The following is a 16,061-nucleotide window of genomic DNA, read 5'->3' as shown; positions in this document are numbered from 1 at the left end:
TGATCCTGGACTAGTCACTTACCCCCCTGCAGCCTTGATTTCATCCCCACCAGGCTGTTTTGTTGTGAGGACAAAATGAGATAAAGGATGGAGGATGCCTAACTTGGGGACCTCGGGAGATGTGAATTCCTCCTCCTGTAGGGGCTGACCTCTACGGAGGCTCTTCTACCTAGGCTTCAGCCCTCTGCCCCCTTAGCCCATTTTGTTTGGCTGGCTTGGCCCAGCCCTCTGGCTGTTGAGGTCATCTCATGAGCCAGGCTTGGCTACTCAGTGTGGTTCAGGAATGACCCTCTGACCCCAGTCAGAATCCCAATCCTGGTCATTTTCTACCGTCCTTTGGGGATTTGCAGAAAGGACATGCAGGGAGAGAACACGCGTGCAAATGAAGCCAACACAAGAAAGCAGGACTGAGATGGACAGAGATTCCTGACTAAAATGATCTAAACTCCTAAATTTACCCAGCCACTCCTAGACTTCTTCATTAGATAAGCCAATGCATTCTTTCAGTGTGTGTGTGCTTGTGACTCTGAGTGGGATTTCTAAGACTTACAAACACAGAAGTCCCGCTTCATTGAAGGTCTCAGCTTACACAGCTCAGGAGAGCTTTCCTGGTCACCTTGTGCTATGGTCTAAATATTTGTGTCCCTCTGAATTCATATGTTGAAATCCCAATGCCCAAGGTGATGGTATATGGAGGTGGGCCTTTGGGAGGTGATTAGGTAATGAGGATGTAGTGAGATTAGTGCCCTTACAAAGAGACCCCAGAGAGCTCCCTGACTCCTTCCACCATGTGAGGACACAGAAGTTGGCTGTTACAACCTGGAACAAGGTCCTCACCAGAACCCCACCATGTTTGCACCTGATCTTGGAGTTCTGACCTCTAGAACTGTGAGAAATAAATTTTTCTTGTTTACAAGCCATGAAGGCCCCCTGAGGAAGGCTTGCGCTTGACTTCTAGAGAAAGGCCAGCAAACCGCACTGATCTCTCCCAGGAACTTCAAGGGTGAGGAGCCAGTTACAAGATAGGGGGCAGGTATGGGGAGCCCCTGGCAGAGGGGACAGAAAGTACAAAGAGCTAGAGTGGGGAAGAGAGCTCAACCTGTTGGAGGTGGTCAAGAGGGCCCCTCACTCCCCCAGTGCCTTCTCAAGGCTCCTGCGTCCCCTTGTTTCCTGTGTCACAGCAGCACCGGGACTGAGTCTAGCTTCTCTGCCCCCAGGCTGGGGCTCTCCTTCTGGGGTTCTCCCTGTTCCTCCTCCCTGTGTGGGCTGTGGGCTTCTCTGGCCACTGGGGGACAGAGAAGACCACCCAGCCAAAGCAGGCAGGGGGCAGAACCTGCCCCCACCACAAAAACCAGTGTCCTCCTCGAGGCCTTCGGTGAATCCAAAGTAGCCCACTGCCATGTCTACAGAAACACTTTCAGTCCCCAGTAGAAACAGGACAGTGACCAGACACTGTACTCAGATTCAGAGAACAGCACAATGACACCAGCAGAGGCACAGCTGCCCAGAGGGGTCTACCCCTCCCTCCTCTTCCTCCCTCCCTCCCCTGCTTCCTCCTTCCCTCCCTCCTTCTCTCTGGCTGTCTCTGTCTGTCTCTCACACTCACACCCCATACTCTGTGCAGTCAGGAAGACAGGTTCTGACAACAGGAAGTCAGGGGGTACATCCTGAGGTCGCCAAGGGCTTCCTGGCGTTGACCCTGGTGACAGAGGCAACACAGTTTGGGGGTGGGGGCGGCACACAGGGTAGACTGGCACACAAGGAACACGCCCTATGGCAGAACAATAATTATTATTATAACAATATCATACATCCAGGACAAACCCAGCTGCCCCAAGCCAACTGCAAAATCCAAAAGTTCAGTAGCATCTCTGTGGGTAGAGGGAGGGGCTGCCTGCCTGCCTGCACCCCCAGGCCTTACTCATACCAGCTCCCTGAGGAAGAGCCGGCCCCTCTTCCTACTCATTGCTGAGGCCTGGCACATGGTGGGGAGGCTGGCACTGCCAACGCCGCCCCTCCGTGTTGGGCACACCTGCACTGGGGGCTAGGCCCACTTCCCCCTGGTGGCCTGGCAGCAAGGGATGGACGAGCAAGCCTGTAAGGGACCAAGTGGTGGCAGCTGTGGAGTGTCACTCCTCTGATTCGCCTCTCCATCCCCTCCCAGCTCTTCCTGCGGGCCTGCCCGTGGCAGGAAGGGGCCAGGGACACTCATGGCACAGACAGGGCATGCAGAGCGGGCCCATGGCATGCTTGGCCCGCCAGGTGCCATGCAGCCGGCCTGGACGGTTGGGCAGCTGTCAGAGGGCCGAGTGCGCAGTGGAGTCTGAGGGGCTCCCCTTGGGCTGGGCCGCTGATTCAGTCTGTGGTGGGGCTTCCTGGGAGTTGGCTCCTTGGGCAGGCAGCTGCAGAAATTCTGGAAGCACCAGGTCCTCTTTGCGCAGAAGGCCCCTCTGGTCATGGGCTCCACTGCTCTGCACCCGGTTCAGCAGCTCCACCAGGCCTGGGGATGGCCACAGAGTCAAGGGGACCATGGGTGCAGACCCACCTATGCTAGCCTACCACAGTCCTGCTGCCCTTACTATGGCCACAGCCTCCCTGACCCCAGCACCAATGCCCCCATCCCGCCCCCTGTCCCAGCCTTTCTGGTCCCTCAACCCCAGTGGACCCTGTTCCAGCCCCAGTGACATCCAGGCCCCTGCCTCAGCTCAAGGCTCTCTAAGGCCACCCACCCTCAACGGTCCCCAACCTTCTGGTCCCTAGCCACCATCATCCCCAATGTACCTTCAATGTCACAGGTCTGCCGCTTCCCAGTGATACTACTGGGTGCCTGGGCCAGCGAGTTCAGGGACAGTGGAGGGAGGTGGGCGGCCTTGTCCTGGATTGTAGGCGGGCCACCCTGTGAGAATGTGGGGTTAGAGCCACGACCGGAAGGGGAGGCTGGCGGGCAAAAGAGGGTGCCCAGTCCCTCGCTCACCTGGCTGAGGCAGGGCGATATGTCGCCAGCTTCAGTGATCTTCACACCTGTGGCAGAGAGGGCCACCGTTCCTGTCTGCCTCTCGCCTGGACCCCCTTCCTCTTGGGCCAGAGCTGTCCCTTACGAGCCCCTGGGCCAACGTCCCTTACCTGGGAGAGCGTCCAAAACCAATCTCTCGGCCGCCACCGAACTCACTAACTTCCTCAGATCTAGTGGCTGCTTCTCGCCTGGCTGAGGGGACAGGTCAGCAGCCCGCGGGACAGGCAGTCCGCCCCGCTCCGCCCCTGCCCCTCGGCTACACGGCTCACCCGACGAAGCGACACCTGTTGCGGGCTCAGGCCGTGCTTCGCCAGGATGGGCTGCAGCGCCTCCTGCAGCCGCTTGGTGGGCTTGGCGGAGATCCGCACCACGCGCTCCAGCGGCGCCAACTCGAGCCTGCGCGGGACCCTGGCGCTGCGGAAGGTCGGAGAGCCCGCCGCGCCTCTCCCCCAACCCACCTGGGACTGGCCGGAGAGAGGGTGGAGCCTGAACTGGGGAGGTGGGACCTCTTGGGGGTGGGGCCTTAGCCTAAGGGGCGGGGTTAACACCAGGGGCAGGACTTGGAGGGAGAACAGCAGCCAGAACTGGGACCCAAACCAGTGCTGGGACCCCCGGACCCTAGACTGGAGCGACAGACACTTACTCGAAAGTGATTCTGTTCTCCAGCCGCACTTCCTGGTCCGCCAGCACGGTGCAGTCCTGATCCAGGACCAGGGCCTTCTACAGGAGCCAGGCAGGGTCTCAAAATTCCTTCTCCTTCCCTCCTCCCCCATCCCCGGGGTCTGAGGGAATAATCATCACTTCCTCCCAGGGCCTCCACTGAGGCTCCCTAAGGGCCAGAGGGAAGGGCCGGTGGTCGGGTAAGCCATAGAGATGCCGACAGAATACAAGACCGGGCTGGATCAGAGCCTAGTGGCAAGAACGCTGGACATGGGGCTTCTCTGGTGGCGCAGTGGTTGAGAGTCCGCCTGCCGATGCAGGGGACACGGGTTCGTGCCCTCGCCCGGGAAGATCCCACATGCCGCAGAGTGGCTAGGCCCGTGAGCCATGGCCGCTGAGCCTGCGCGTCCGGAGCCTGTGCTCCGTAACGGGAGAGGCCAGTGAGAGGCCCGCGTACCGCAAAAAAAAAAAAGAATGCTGGACAGACTTGGAAAAGGAACAGAGTTATGAGAAACATGGAGGTGGGGTGGGCACGAAATGGTAATGGGGCTGCTTGGTTAAGGGGTAGGCTTAAGTCCTGGAACATGGGGGCCACCTCTTCCTGAGCCAGGTCAGGATCTGCCTCCTGGACAGCTACCCCTTGTCCCTCAGGCATGGGAAAACCAACTGGACCAGCTGGACGCATTTCCTCCCTCACCACCTACCTTTGGTCAGCCACCCAGGCCTTGTCCCTTTTTTTTACACTTGTCCACTTCTCTCCATTCCCACCTACTAAGGACACTTCTTGTCTCCTCACTGCAAAAAGGGCTTTTCCCTGCAAGACAGCTGTGAGGCCAGAAGGATGCGAAGTATCTGGCACAGTGCCTGGCACACAGTAGGTACATAAAAGTAGCTGTAGTAATTACCACCCCTGGAGGACCTGCTGCCTGCACCAGCCCGGGGCTGGGAGGCAGCCTCTTCCAGGCAATAGGCCTGTGCTGTGCTGCAGGGACAGGTGGAGTGTGGGTGGTGAAGTTATATTTAGCAGACATGAAAACCCATCAGGGCTGCAGAGGCTGCCTGGGTGGCCCAAGAAAGTGGGCAGAGCTTCTCTTACTGTGGCTCTCATACTCCCATGCTCCAGGCCCCTGAACCTGTACTGCACTTCTTCCCACCTGTGCCTGGAATGTCCTCCCCCCACAGCTCTGCCAGGCAAACTTGTCCTCATCCTCATCAACGGCCACCTCTCCCATGAAGCCTCCTGGGACCAACCAGAAATGCCTTCCTTGACCCAGAAACTCTCTGGAACTTCAACTCCTCCTCCTGATCACATCCTGCCTAACTCACCTCCAGCCTTTGGACCTGGAGGACAGAACTCAGCCTGGCTCCCTCTGCCCCCACCTGGCAGGGGCTTAGGACTGTTACTGGGTGAATGAAATCCTGACGCGTCTCCCTGGGATACAGCATCCTTCCTTTAGATTTCCCCTTATTGGATGGTTTAGTTTAAGTGAATTTTGCCCTAGCCTCCTCTTTAAAGCTATGCTAGTTTGTACCTAAAGGAAAGTTTTTCATAGGTTGGGTGCAGTTGGGTGCCCCTGGTGGCAGAGGAAGTAAGGGATCCCCAAATGGCCATTTCAGGGATGGGCAGTCTGAACTCTGGGAGTGACAGGGAAAAACTCAGCTCCAGCAGTGGTTTTCCCCTACTCTTCCTCCCAGAGACTATCACAGTGAGGATGATGGCTGAAGCTAGAAACCAGGATGGGAATGGGGTGGGGACAGGATTTTCATGGGATGAGAGTGGATATCTGAGTTTGAGTGAGGAGTTGGTGCTGGGTTGATTTGGAGTTGGGCATGGGGCAGGGGGCTGGAGTTAGGAAGGGGGTGGGGATAGGGGATGGGGTTGGAATTAGAAGTGGAATTGGTGTTGGGGTCATGGCTGAGCAGAGACAGGAATGGGGGTGGGTTCAGGATCAGAAAGGGAGTTAGAGTTGGGGAACAGGCCAGGTTCGCACCTGCTCATTGCCCACCAGGTAGACCTTGATGTCAGGTAGAGAGAGGCCTCGTTTCTCACAGATGCCTTCCAGCATGTCACGGATGGTGAGGCCAGGTCGGGCTAGGGCCAGGGAGGCTGTGCCATCAGGCAGGTACACGCAGCAATACTTCCCTGGTCGGCTTTCACTCTCGCCTTCTGAGCTCCCAAGGCTCTTCCGGTGGCTCTGATTCAGAGCAGGTGTCAAGGGAGGTGATGTGTACACACGCAAGGACACACAGACAGGTACACAGACAACGTAAGCTCACTGGGGCACACACAGGCATACACATGCCCAAGGGCACACTTGTAGGCAGGCAGGATACATCCTCCTACAGGAATACATGTATGCTCACCCAAACGTATGGGCACCCAGAGACAGGTCCACCCACTGACTGCTACACACGTGTTGTACACACCTGGGCACCCACATGTGCACACACATCAGCTAAAGAGGATGTGCACCCATAACATGCATGGGGCCCAATGTGGTGAGGACAGGAAGAAAGTGAGTAGGCTGAGTGGTTGGCCATGTGGATCAAGTGGAGGATGAAGTGGGGCCGGTGACTTGGAATGAGGGTGGTCACACAAAGGGGCCTGAGTAGTGGCCCGAGCCCACACCACGTCTCCCCCAGCAGTGGGCTCACCTCAGATTTGCTGCTGACAAAGGCAAGAAAGCCGAGGTCCAGACTGGCAGAGGAGTTGAGGGACCCCTGGGACTCTCGGCGCAAGGCTGAGTTTGACGCGCCGCCCCCTAGTTCTAGGGGAGAGGGAGAATGAGCAGGACAGCCCCTCCCCCAACCCCTCTGCCGGGGCCTCTCCCCAGCCAGGCGGACCCTGTTGGAGCCCTTTACAGGGGTCTAACGTGGTTTGGGTTCCTGGAAGCTTCGCTGCTGAGGGGGGCTTCCCAAACTTCTGGGGTCTAGCGTGGGAACCGAACCACCAGGGGAACATGGGGGGCACACGGACCTGCATTTCGATTTTCACAGTCTTAGAGACTGCGGGACCAGTAGGAGGAAGGGGGTGTTCTCCAGGCGTGCCCAGACTCCCGACCCCGCTCATCTCTGCGGCCCGCTCCTGCCCTCACCTCTGCGGAAGGACAAGCGGAGTGGGCGGCCCCCAGGGCCCTCAGCAGGAGGCAGCTGCCCCAACTCCTCCACGCCCAGCGGCAGCGACTTTCCGGGCTTCAGCTTCGGCTTCTGCAAGATACAGGGAAGCCACTGGCACTGGGCCGGGCCCCACCCGCAGGCAGACCGTGGGCACACCCTCGCAGATCTGCACCCGGTCGCCTGCCCCCACAGGCCGTCGTCCGCACCTTTCTCGTGGCGTCAGGGCTGCCAAGGCGCGAAGAGCCAGGTTCCCGCAGGGGGCGACCCTCGGCCTCCGCAAGGAGGCACTCGCGGTACAGCGGGGATTTGACGAAGCGTGCATAGCTGTCAAACTTCATCAAGTTGAAGATCTGCGGAACCGGCGCCGGGGCGGTGAGCTGGAGTGGGCGCTCTGCGAGCCGCCAGAGTCCCAGACCCGGCCCTGGGGCTTGGCGGCGTCCGCAACCTAGGGAGCGAGCCCCTAGCCCTTCCTTGCTCCAGGTCCCGCCCCTAGTCCCTCCTTCACTGTCTCCTCTAGTCTTACCTCTGACCCGCGCCCTGCCCAACGTTTAGCTGGGTCCCAGCATCCAGATTTGCACTCTTCCCCACCCCATCCCCACCATCTCTGCCGCTCAAGGTCCGCCGCTGGATCTGGCCCTGCCTCTGCTCCACCGAACTCCCTTCCAAGGCGCTGCCCCTTATCTCAGGCCGCGCCTCCGGGACCGCTCACCTGAAGCTGCTGTGCCCGGAACATGTCTGGTCGGGGCTCTGCCAGCACCTCCTCGCCAAGCCAGGCCTGCCTGTCGATGTTCACAGGGCTCAGTGCCTGGCTGGACAGAAACTCCTGGTAGATGTTCCGGGCCTCCTGAGCTAACTGGGGCAGGACGGACAGGAGAAGGTCAGGGGCATGGCTCAGGCCCTGGTCTCATCTCGCCACCTCAGTTCCCCCTTCTCCCCACCTGCTGGGTGTCGCTGGCGGGGATCTGCTGGAAGCGCTCGCAGGCCTTCCAGAATGTTACGTTCTCAGCACTGAACTCCTTCTTCAGGAACTCCTGGGGGTGGGGAGAAGGGGGCACAGACACAGAGGCGAGACACAGAGACCCAGTCAGGGGATGTGGTCCAAGAGATTGGTATAGAGAGAGGGCCAAGAGGCCAAGCCAGACAGATAGGGCCAGACAGACAGATGGGATGAGATCCGGAGGCACAGAGAGAAAATAAGAGGCAGAGAGAAGGAAACATCCCAGCTGGGAGAGGAGTAAGAGAGTGCCAAAGAAAGGCCAGATGAGGCAGCTGACAGAGGAGTCCCACTCTGGCCAGCCTGAAACTCCATCCATGCCCTCTCCCATGCCCCCCACCCTTCCCCCCATGGTGGCCACTGCCATCTGCCCTCCCTATCCCACCCCAGGGCTTACAGTGAAGTAAGCCAGGCCCAGCGGGTCCTGCAGCAGCCGCTCGAAGGACAGGCCCCAGCTGGCCACAGGCTGCTCCTCGGTGGGGAAGGGGCTGCTGGGGCCACTGGGAAGGCTGTGGATGCTGAGGGAGCTGCCTCGGCCCTCTCCCTGGCCCTGGGGCCCCGCCGTGCTGCTCAGCTCTGCAGGGGGATGGACAAGTGCAGCTGAGCCTTGCAGCCTTCCCCAGCCCCTGGCCCAATCCCATCTCAGGTACTTTTCCTGGAAAGACAGCAAATGGCAGGGGTATCCCCACGCTGTTTCCACATACACCCCCCTCAGCCCCCACCCCCACCCCAGCCAGGCTTCCTCCACATACTCTGTCACTTACCTCCATCTGAGACAGCCACAACCTACAAGAAACCCGAGGTAGAAAGTCAGAGTAGAGCCCAGGGTGGATTCTCAAGGGATAGTTCTAGGCCCAGCCCCCAGGACTGGAGCTGTGTTCTCTGCCTGCAGGGCCACACTGGGCATTCTCAGCCAGGTCACTGCTTGCTCAGGGTTTTGCTCAGGCTGCCCCTGGCTCCCCTTCCATCATGTGCCAACCACTGTGTCCACTGGGACTTATACCAGGTACATCCCAGTCACCCCTGTTGACCCCCAGCACCCACTGGGTGAGCCTGGGTGTAGAGCATGGTGGGTAGGAACACAAACTTTTAATCTTGTCTCTGCCACTAACTAGTTGTATGACTTTGGGCAAGTAACTTGTTTGTCTCCATCTGTAAGTGAGGGATGATGATAATAATAGTTAACTTACTTCCTGGGCCTGCTGTGAGGATCAAATCAGTTTAATATATTTCCAGCGTCTAGAATAGTGGCCAGCATGTGGCAGGTGTTATAGCAATGTTTGCTGTTGTCTTTGAGGAAGGAGAGGTGTCTCTGTAACTGATGATCTCCTTATTGCAACTGCCTCCTCTTGGAAACACCCCACCATGGGCAGGGCATAGGATGCTATTTTATAGTAGAGAGCAGTGGTTCTCAAACTTTAGTGTGCATTAGAATGATGGCGGGGGGGGGGGAACCTCCAGAGATTCAGTTTCAGGAGAGCCTAAAACTCTCCGTTTCTGACAAGATTCCAAGCACTGATGCTGCTGGTTATGGACTACCCTGTGAGTAGCTGTAGAGGCCAATCCCTTCCTCTGCGCATCCCCCCTTCCCCCACATGCACAACTCTGGCTTCTCTGGGAATCCCAACCATTAGTGAAACAGAAAAACCCTCCTTTCAAAATGACTCTTGCAGTGGTTTCCCTCGGTCTTCCTACCTTCCTAGCAAATCCTCCAGCTTCCTCATCATCTATACACACAAGGTGGTCTCTACCCCTCTCTGACTCTGTTCTGGGCCCTTTCTCCCTCCCACATCTCCCCAGCTTCAAACACACATAGCCAACTTCCTGCTGACATCTCCACCCAAATGCCCCACAAGCCCTTCCAACTCAGCCAGTCCCAGTTGGAAACCACGTCTGCCACCACCAAAGCAGGGCACGGAACCAACTTCCCTGAATCTGGTTTTCCTCCCATCACCTGGGCTCCTAACACCAGGGCTTGACTGATCCCCAGTTCCTTCCTCCCTCTCACCTCCTACATTTTCACTAGGTCCTGTCACAGGAGCTTCTGCCACCTGTCCCTTCGTTCCATCCCTACTGGAAACAAGTCTGCAAACATCTCCTCCCCAGCAAGCTTCTCCCTGCCCTCCCAGCTGGAATCTCCCTCTCTGTTCCCCAACCTGGGAGCACCCGGGTCACACATCTGTGGGCCAGAGCTGGCCAGCAAATAAGTAGGACATTATTAATATCAGAATGTTTTTGGTTTTTTTAAACTTTAAAGGGGTTTCCCACATATGAAAGTCAGGAGTTTTACATGAAACCCCAGCTACCTTGAGCTTCTTCCCAGCATGGCAACCTTGGCTGGCCCTGAGCAGCAATCGCTTTCCCTAGAAGGGTTTCACACTCTCCTCAGAGGTCTCTGGGGCCAGTTTGATGCATTTATGTTATTTATGGAGGCAGACCCCACACTACCTGAGTTCACATTTGTGCTGTGTGACCTTGGGCAGAGTACTTTACCTCTCTGTGCCTTAGTTTCTCCCTCTATACAGATGGGGCAAATAATGGTCAGGACTTCAAAGGCTTGCTGTGATTAAATAAGTTAAATATACATAGAAAGAGAACTCATAACACTGTCTGGCATGTGGTAAATATTTAAGGAACATTACTATTATTGTTGTCGCATTAGTATTGGTGTCTGGCCCTGCTTCAGCTTTCAATTTTGCCAAGCCCTGCGGTAGAGGGAAGAACACAGGGATCGGGTCTGTCAGACACGGATTCAAATCCTAGCCCTGTCCTTTTCTAGTTTTATAACCTTGGGCCCCTCCCTGAGCCTGCCTCCAAGCTGGAGCACAGGGCTAAGACATTATGGAGGAGGAGGGAAAGCTTGTGCAGAGGGAGGCTGGACATGGAACTACCCTGCACGCCCTCCCCTGGCTGCCCCAGCCTTCGCCTTCCTGCCTTTGCACTTGCCCATCTCACAGCTTCATAGGAATTCTCTCCCGGGGCTGCAGGACAAAGTCTCAACTCCTGGGGTGTGTGAAGGGGACAAGTTGAAGCCCAAGGTCCCTTCCAGCTGTTCTTTCCCTTTCCTGGCCGCTGCCCTCATGCCTGCACCTGCCTGTCCCACGTTCTTCCTCCCCAGGCTGCTCTGTGGCTGTTCCCAGCCTTGGTTACTGCCCTCCGTCCAGGTCTCCGGGAACCATCCTGACTTTCCCCTCCCACTCTGCGGTGGCCACCTGGCCCTCCCTCTTCCCCGCACCCAGCACACACCGGGCCTCTCGCTGGCCCACCCTCCAACCCAGGACTCAGCTTCTCCCTTGCTCAGGGCTCTCCACGGCACTTTTCGTGTGTCAGGGGGTGGGGCACGGGATGCTCTTGGGCAGCCCAGGACCCCAGGGAAGGCAGAGGGCTCTGGGCTTGGCTTCACTCCTATTTCGTTTTGTTCTTTACATCCTGTTGAATGGATTGTGTCTTTATGTGGGGCTGGCTCCCAGGCCCTCTTCCGGCCCCACTCCTCACTCTGGGAGGCAGAGCAGTTGCTGGGTTACCGCTGAAGCTCTGCCTGAGCCTGACTAATAAACCCCTCAGCCTCCCCCATTGCCCTCCCCCTCACCTCCACCCTACACTTCATCAAACTTCTATTTTCCCCACACCCCTTCACACTCCTGCTTCCTGCTTTACTATTTCCTCTGCCTGGTATCTGCTCCTGCTTCCCCCACCTTACAGCTCTCCAGTCTCTGCCTGTTGACATCAGTCTTCCCTAAACTCCAGTTGCCCCGAATCCCCCTGCCCACCACACTGCTGCCCACCTATTTGTAGGCCTCTCCCCTACCAGCCTGTAGCTCCTGGAGGGCAGGCCTATACCGTAGGAGAGAATCAGCCTGAACTCCCTCCTCAAAGAGCACCCTCTTTGCCCAGGTGCTCCCAAGCAGCCACAAGGGCCCAAGTTGCCCTCCCCTGCCCTCACAGGAGGCGCTGGCACCCCCTTTGCCAGGGATGCTTTGACTCCGAATGCCCCATGCAGTTCTTCCTGGGCCCCTCTAGATATTAATAACCTGGTCTGAGACAGGACGGAGATCCAGAAGTGGCAGGGAGCGGGGATGGGGTCCAATTCCAGATTGACCATTCTGAGGCAAGTAACTTCCCTTCTCTGGGGCTCAATTTCCCCCTGGGTAGCATAGGGCTCAGCATTCCCAACCTCCTGGAGCTGCCAGGAAGGGTGAATCAGCGAGGCCCCATTTGTGAATGTGGCAGGTGTGCAGCAGGGAGAGTGGCATGATGCTGCTGCCGCTGCCTGGAGCTCTGATCTGCCCAGGCTCCTGGGTCTGGGGAAGTTGTGCTGAGCAGGGCTGGCCTTGCCCCACCCTGGCTTGCCTGAGGAGAAGTGGTGAGTGAATGGGAGAAAAGGGGAAGAAAGGAGGAGGAAGGGTGTGGTGGCCAAGTGGCAACCCCAACCCATGGTCTGGACTCAGTTTGCCAAACATTTTTCCTTGGAAATGGGCCCTGGGGGAGCCACTGGTATCTGAGAATACAAAGATGAGGGTGACCCGACATTTCCTGAGCTCTCCGACAGAGAGAGAACATGGACGGCACACATCCATGTCACACATCCAACCTCACATCCTTATCCTATGTGGCAGGTATTATTACGCCCATTTTACAGATATGGAAACCTTGGCCCAAAGAAATCACACAGCTGGGAAGTGCCTGAGCTGAAATTAGGGCCAAAGTGTGCCTGACTCTGGAAACCTAAGGTCTCCCCTCCACTGAGCTGCCTTCCTGGGTGAACAGCAGACGTACCGGGGACCTGGGAGCCCCAGGGCCTCAGCCCTTGTGGCATAGATGGGCAAGGTCGATTGGGGTAAAGGGCTCAGGGGCTCCTGGATGAATTCTGCCCCCTGGAGGGGTGACTTCAAAGGGAGGGCTGATTTACTGAGCGTCTTCTGGGCTTGGCCCTCTATATCATCTTATTTCATCCTGGCTTGGGGTGACTGAGGCCCAGAGATCCTCTCTGGGTAGACCCACTGAGAACCCTGGCTGCCTGGCTCTTCAGCCTGAGTCAGCTTTGTGGAGCTGGCCTATGGCCCTGAGCTAGACTCCAGGAATGTAGGCCAAGGTACAGTGGGCTCTGCTTTCCAGGTCTTCCTGTGCAGGGAAACTAACTGGGCACCCTGAGAGTGACAGGATGCAGTAACTGCTCCTCTCCAGGCTTTAGGCTCGCCAGCCCTTGGGCCTTGTCCCTGTACACACATCATGTTTCCCTGCGTGTAGGCCTTTCCCCATGCTGTTCCCTCCTCCAGCTGGCACATCCTTTCAGGACATCTTCCACACCAACAATGCATGAAGTGAGTGGAGAAGTTTGTTCTCCCCCCGGTCTTCCTCAAGCTTTCTCTATTCCTGACCTACTGCTCTTATCCAAACCTTAATTTTATTCTGGTATTTGCGCTCGTGCCTTTTGTGCCTTGCCAGACCAGGAGCTGTTTGAGGGCAGGGCCTAGGGTGATGGGCCTTGGTCTTGATGCCTGGGACAGGGCCAGCACTGAGCAGGCCCTAAGGAGGGATTGTTGAATGAATGCATGAGTGAACAAATGAAGTGGGAGTTGGGACTCTGTGAAGGCATCTCTGGGAGGGAGGCTGGGAGCCATCTGTAAGTGACAGGTTTCATTGCAACCCCCTGACAAGCTGAGTGGCAGAAAGACGAGGCTGACAAATGAAGTTGCCTCAGCAGGGAATGACGGTGGTGGTGGGTGGGGTTGGTGGCAGGAGGAGATGGGGGAGGACGAAGCCAGGCAGTTCTGGGAGGTGGAGGAGACCTGGCGTCGAGTCAGATTGGCCTGGTTCAAAAGCGGGTCCCTCTCTTGCCAGCTGCCCTTAGCATGTCATGTACTCCTTTGAACCTCCCTTAGGAGGTGACTCATGGAAGGAGGCTGACAGCTGGCCTACATCTATGCACATCCGATGCTGGTCTGTCCCTCCCTGTCTCAGCTGAGTGTGGCCTCAGAAGGCTGCCCGATGGCCAGCAAGTGGCCAATCTGTGACCCTCGGGATTCCAAGAGGTGGCACAGAGTTCAGAATGGGCCCGGAAAGGGCAAAGATAAACCTGTGTGTGAACGTCGCTGAGAAAAGCAAGTCCATGGGCTTGCAGGGCTGGGGGTAGAGCTTGGGGGCCTTCCCTGCTCTGAATGACTCTTGAGTAGAGAAGCTATAGGTTGATGTGGGATGGGCAGAGGCTGGGTCTGTCTCTGGGCCCCCTCAGCTGCCCTGCAGTTCTGGGCACTGCCCTGCAGTTCTGGGCACTGCCCAGAAGCAGCAACCCAGTTGCCCTCTGGGGTGGGCGTGGGAGTGGGTGTGTTCCTCCTTGGCCTGGATGCTTTGGGAGGGGTGAGCCAAGCATCATGCCTCCAGGGAGTGCGAGGCCCATGGATGCTCGAACTTCCAAAGTCATTTTGATGGTAGAGATAGTGAGGTGGGGGACATGGCCAGCTTGGAGGGATTTGCCTCTCTCCTGCCCAATAAAGAGATGCTGGAGGAAGAGGTATGGAGACAGGTCTTGGGAATTAGGAGGAGGAGTAAGGGTGGGGAGTGGCTCAGCTTCTTGGTGAGGCAGGGGATCCTTGAAAAGGGGCTGAGAATGAAGGGGGGCATTGGGCTGACATTTATGGAACCCCCATGGTGGGTCAGGGGGCTCATATTCATTATTCCACTTAATGGTCTCAGCAAGCCTTTGAAATCCCTTTCAAACTCCTCCTTTTATAGATGAAGAAACTGAGGGTCAGAGAGGACCCTCTAGTAAGGGACAGCAGAGCTGAGATTAGAACCCAGGTCTCTCTGGACCCATTGGCTTTGTCCCACAGTACTAGGCTGGGGCTGGGTAGGCGACTAGGACACTGGACTTTCTGGAGTTTTTAGGAGGGGCTGGGACTCTGCCAAGTGGCCTGGTGTCCTAGGGAGAGAAGAGAAGACCGACACAGCCAGTTCCATCTGCTGAAGCGGGTCTCTTCAAGGGCAGCTCTCACCTGGATGCCAAGCAGCCAGGGAGACGATTTAGCAGCAGCCAGGGGCACCCTAGTGCTCAGCTCCCCCCACCCGTCCTAGTAGCCCAGGAATAGAACAGACAGAAGCTGTGCCAACCGGGCCTGACCCTGCTGACCCATCCCAGGCTGCCCAAGGATGGCTAGTTCTGGCAGGAAGCCTCTGGAGTAGGTCTAGGTGGAGGTCAGTGACCCATTAAAGGCTGCCCCTTACCTGACCTTGGGCATCAGGACACTGGGTGAGGGAGGGGCTGAGGTTAAGTGAGGTATGGGGGCTTGGGTCCCCGTAGGGGTATACAGGGGGCAAAGGGCATGCCGGGACTCCCTGCTACCCTAGGATGCAGTCAGCCCCAGATGGTGCCAAAGTAGTAGGTAAGAGAGCAGTGGGGACTGGGCCAGAAGCCTATGCCTGCTCTCCTCTGGCCTCATCACCGGAGTGGCCCCAGGTCCCCATCAGAACCATCTGGAAGGTCCTGGGATGAGGGTGCCAGGTTCTACCACCTGCTGCTGCCTCTCCCCAACTTCTCCCGCCCGATGGCAGCATGCAGGCTCTAGCCCAGCCCTGCCGGGTGTGCCTGTTGGGCTCCACCCTGGGTGTGCCCACCCCCTCCCTGTGGGCCTGGCCTGGAGCCCGCACTCACCATGCGTCCGTTGGGGACGCCCAGGTGCTTGGGCTTCCCTGGCATGCCGCTGCTGTTCACGGGTCCCCACTGCGGGGGGCGCCCACCATGGGGACTGTAGGCAGCTCTGGCCAGAGCCTGCACGGCGAAGGGCAGGCAGCAGAGAGAGAGCCCAGCTCCGCTCCTGCGGGCCCTCACATCCTGAAACACCAGCTCACTACCTCTTTTCTCTTCCACAGGAAGTGTCTCTATAGAAACCGAACCACAGAAAGAAGCAAGGTCTAAGAGAGCGAATGTTTCTTCCTACACACACACACACACACACACACACACACACGTGCGCGCGCGCGTGCGCAGGCGCACACACACATTCACACGCACATACACATGCTGCCAATGCACCCTTGGCAGTGCCCCATGCAGGCACCAACACACAGCAGAGGCCTCTGTGTGCCCAACAAGGAGCCCAGCCTGGTCTGGCCCAGCCTGGGGAGTTCCAAGGGCACATCTGGGCACACAGAAGTACACATTCACACACCTAGGCAACTTCATACACCCTGCAGGGGCTACCATAGACACAGGGACATGTGTACTGTGATGTAAGTGTCCACTTATGTACTTTACTTAGCACATACCTATCCCACACCGGC

The 16,061-nt window shown here is 57.5% G+C and overlaps 1 protein-coding gene across 2 annotated transcripts in view; it reads right to left on the bottom strand.

The window, feature by feature from the left end:
• Positions 1-1,769: 1,769 nt before the first annotated feature.
• Positions 1,770-16,061, bottom strand: part of RGS14 (regulator of G protein signaling 14) — a 16,862-nt gene continuing 2,570 nt past the window's right edge. Inside the window, exons 2-16 of one of the 2 annotated variants that reach the window (XM_060144292.1) lie at positions 15,433-15,659; positions 8,549-8,570; positions 8,182-8,360; positions 7,729-8,013; positions 7,500-7,643; positions 6,997-7,140; positions 6,769-6,880; positions 6,329-6,441; positions 5,665-5,868; positions 3,657-3,733; positions 3,283-3,409; positions 3,124-3,205; positions 2,975-3,021; positions 2,782-2,896; positions 1,770-2,500 (exon numbers count right to left, since the gene is read on the bottom strand). In XM_060144292.1, the coding sequence (XP_060000275.1) occupies positions 2,298-2,500; positions 2,782-2,896; positions 2,975-3,021; positions 3,124-3,205; positions 3,283-3,409; positions 3,657-3,733; positions 5,665-5,868; positions 6,329-6,441; positions 6,769-6,880; positions 6,997-7,140; positions 7,500-7,643; positions 7,729-8,013; positions 8,182-8,360; positions 8,549-8,570; positions 15,433-15,659 (2,081 nt within the window). In that variant the 3' untranslated portion in view covers positions 1,770-2,297. The remainder of the gene's footprint in view (positions 2,501-2,781; positions 2,897-2,974; positions 3,022-3,123; positions 3,206-3,282; positions 3,410-3,656; positions 3,734-5,664; positions 5,869-6,328; positions 6,442-6,768; positions 6,881-6,996; positions 7,141-7,499; positions 7,644-7,728; positions 8,014-8,181; positions 8,361-8,548; positions 8,571-15,432; positions 15,660-16,061) is intronic. The other variant, XM_060144293.1, reaches the window with a different exon arrangement.

Source organism: Lagenorhynchus albirostris, chromosome 3 (genome assembly GCF_949774975.1).
Source record: "Lagenorhynchus albirostris chromosome 3, mLagAlb1.1, whole genome shotgun sequence".
Taxonomy (NCBI): domain Eukaryota; kingdom Metazoa; phylum Chordata; class Mammalia; order Artiodactyla; family Delphinidae; genus Lagenorhynchus; species Lagenorhynchus albirostris.
This window is presented reverse-complemented; position numbering and strand designations above follow the sequence as displayed.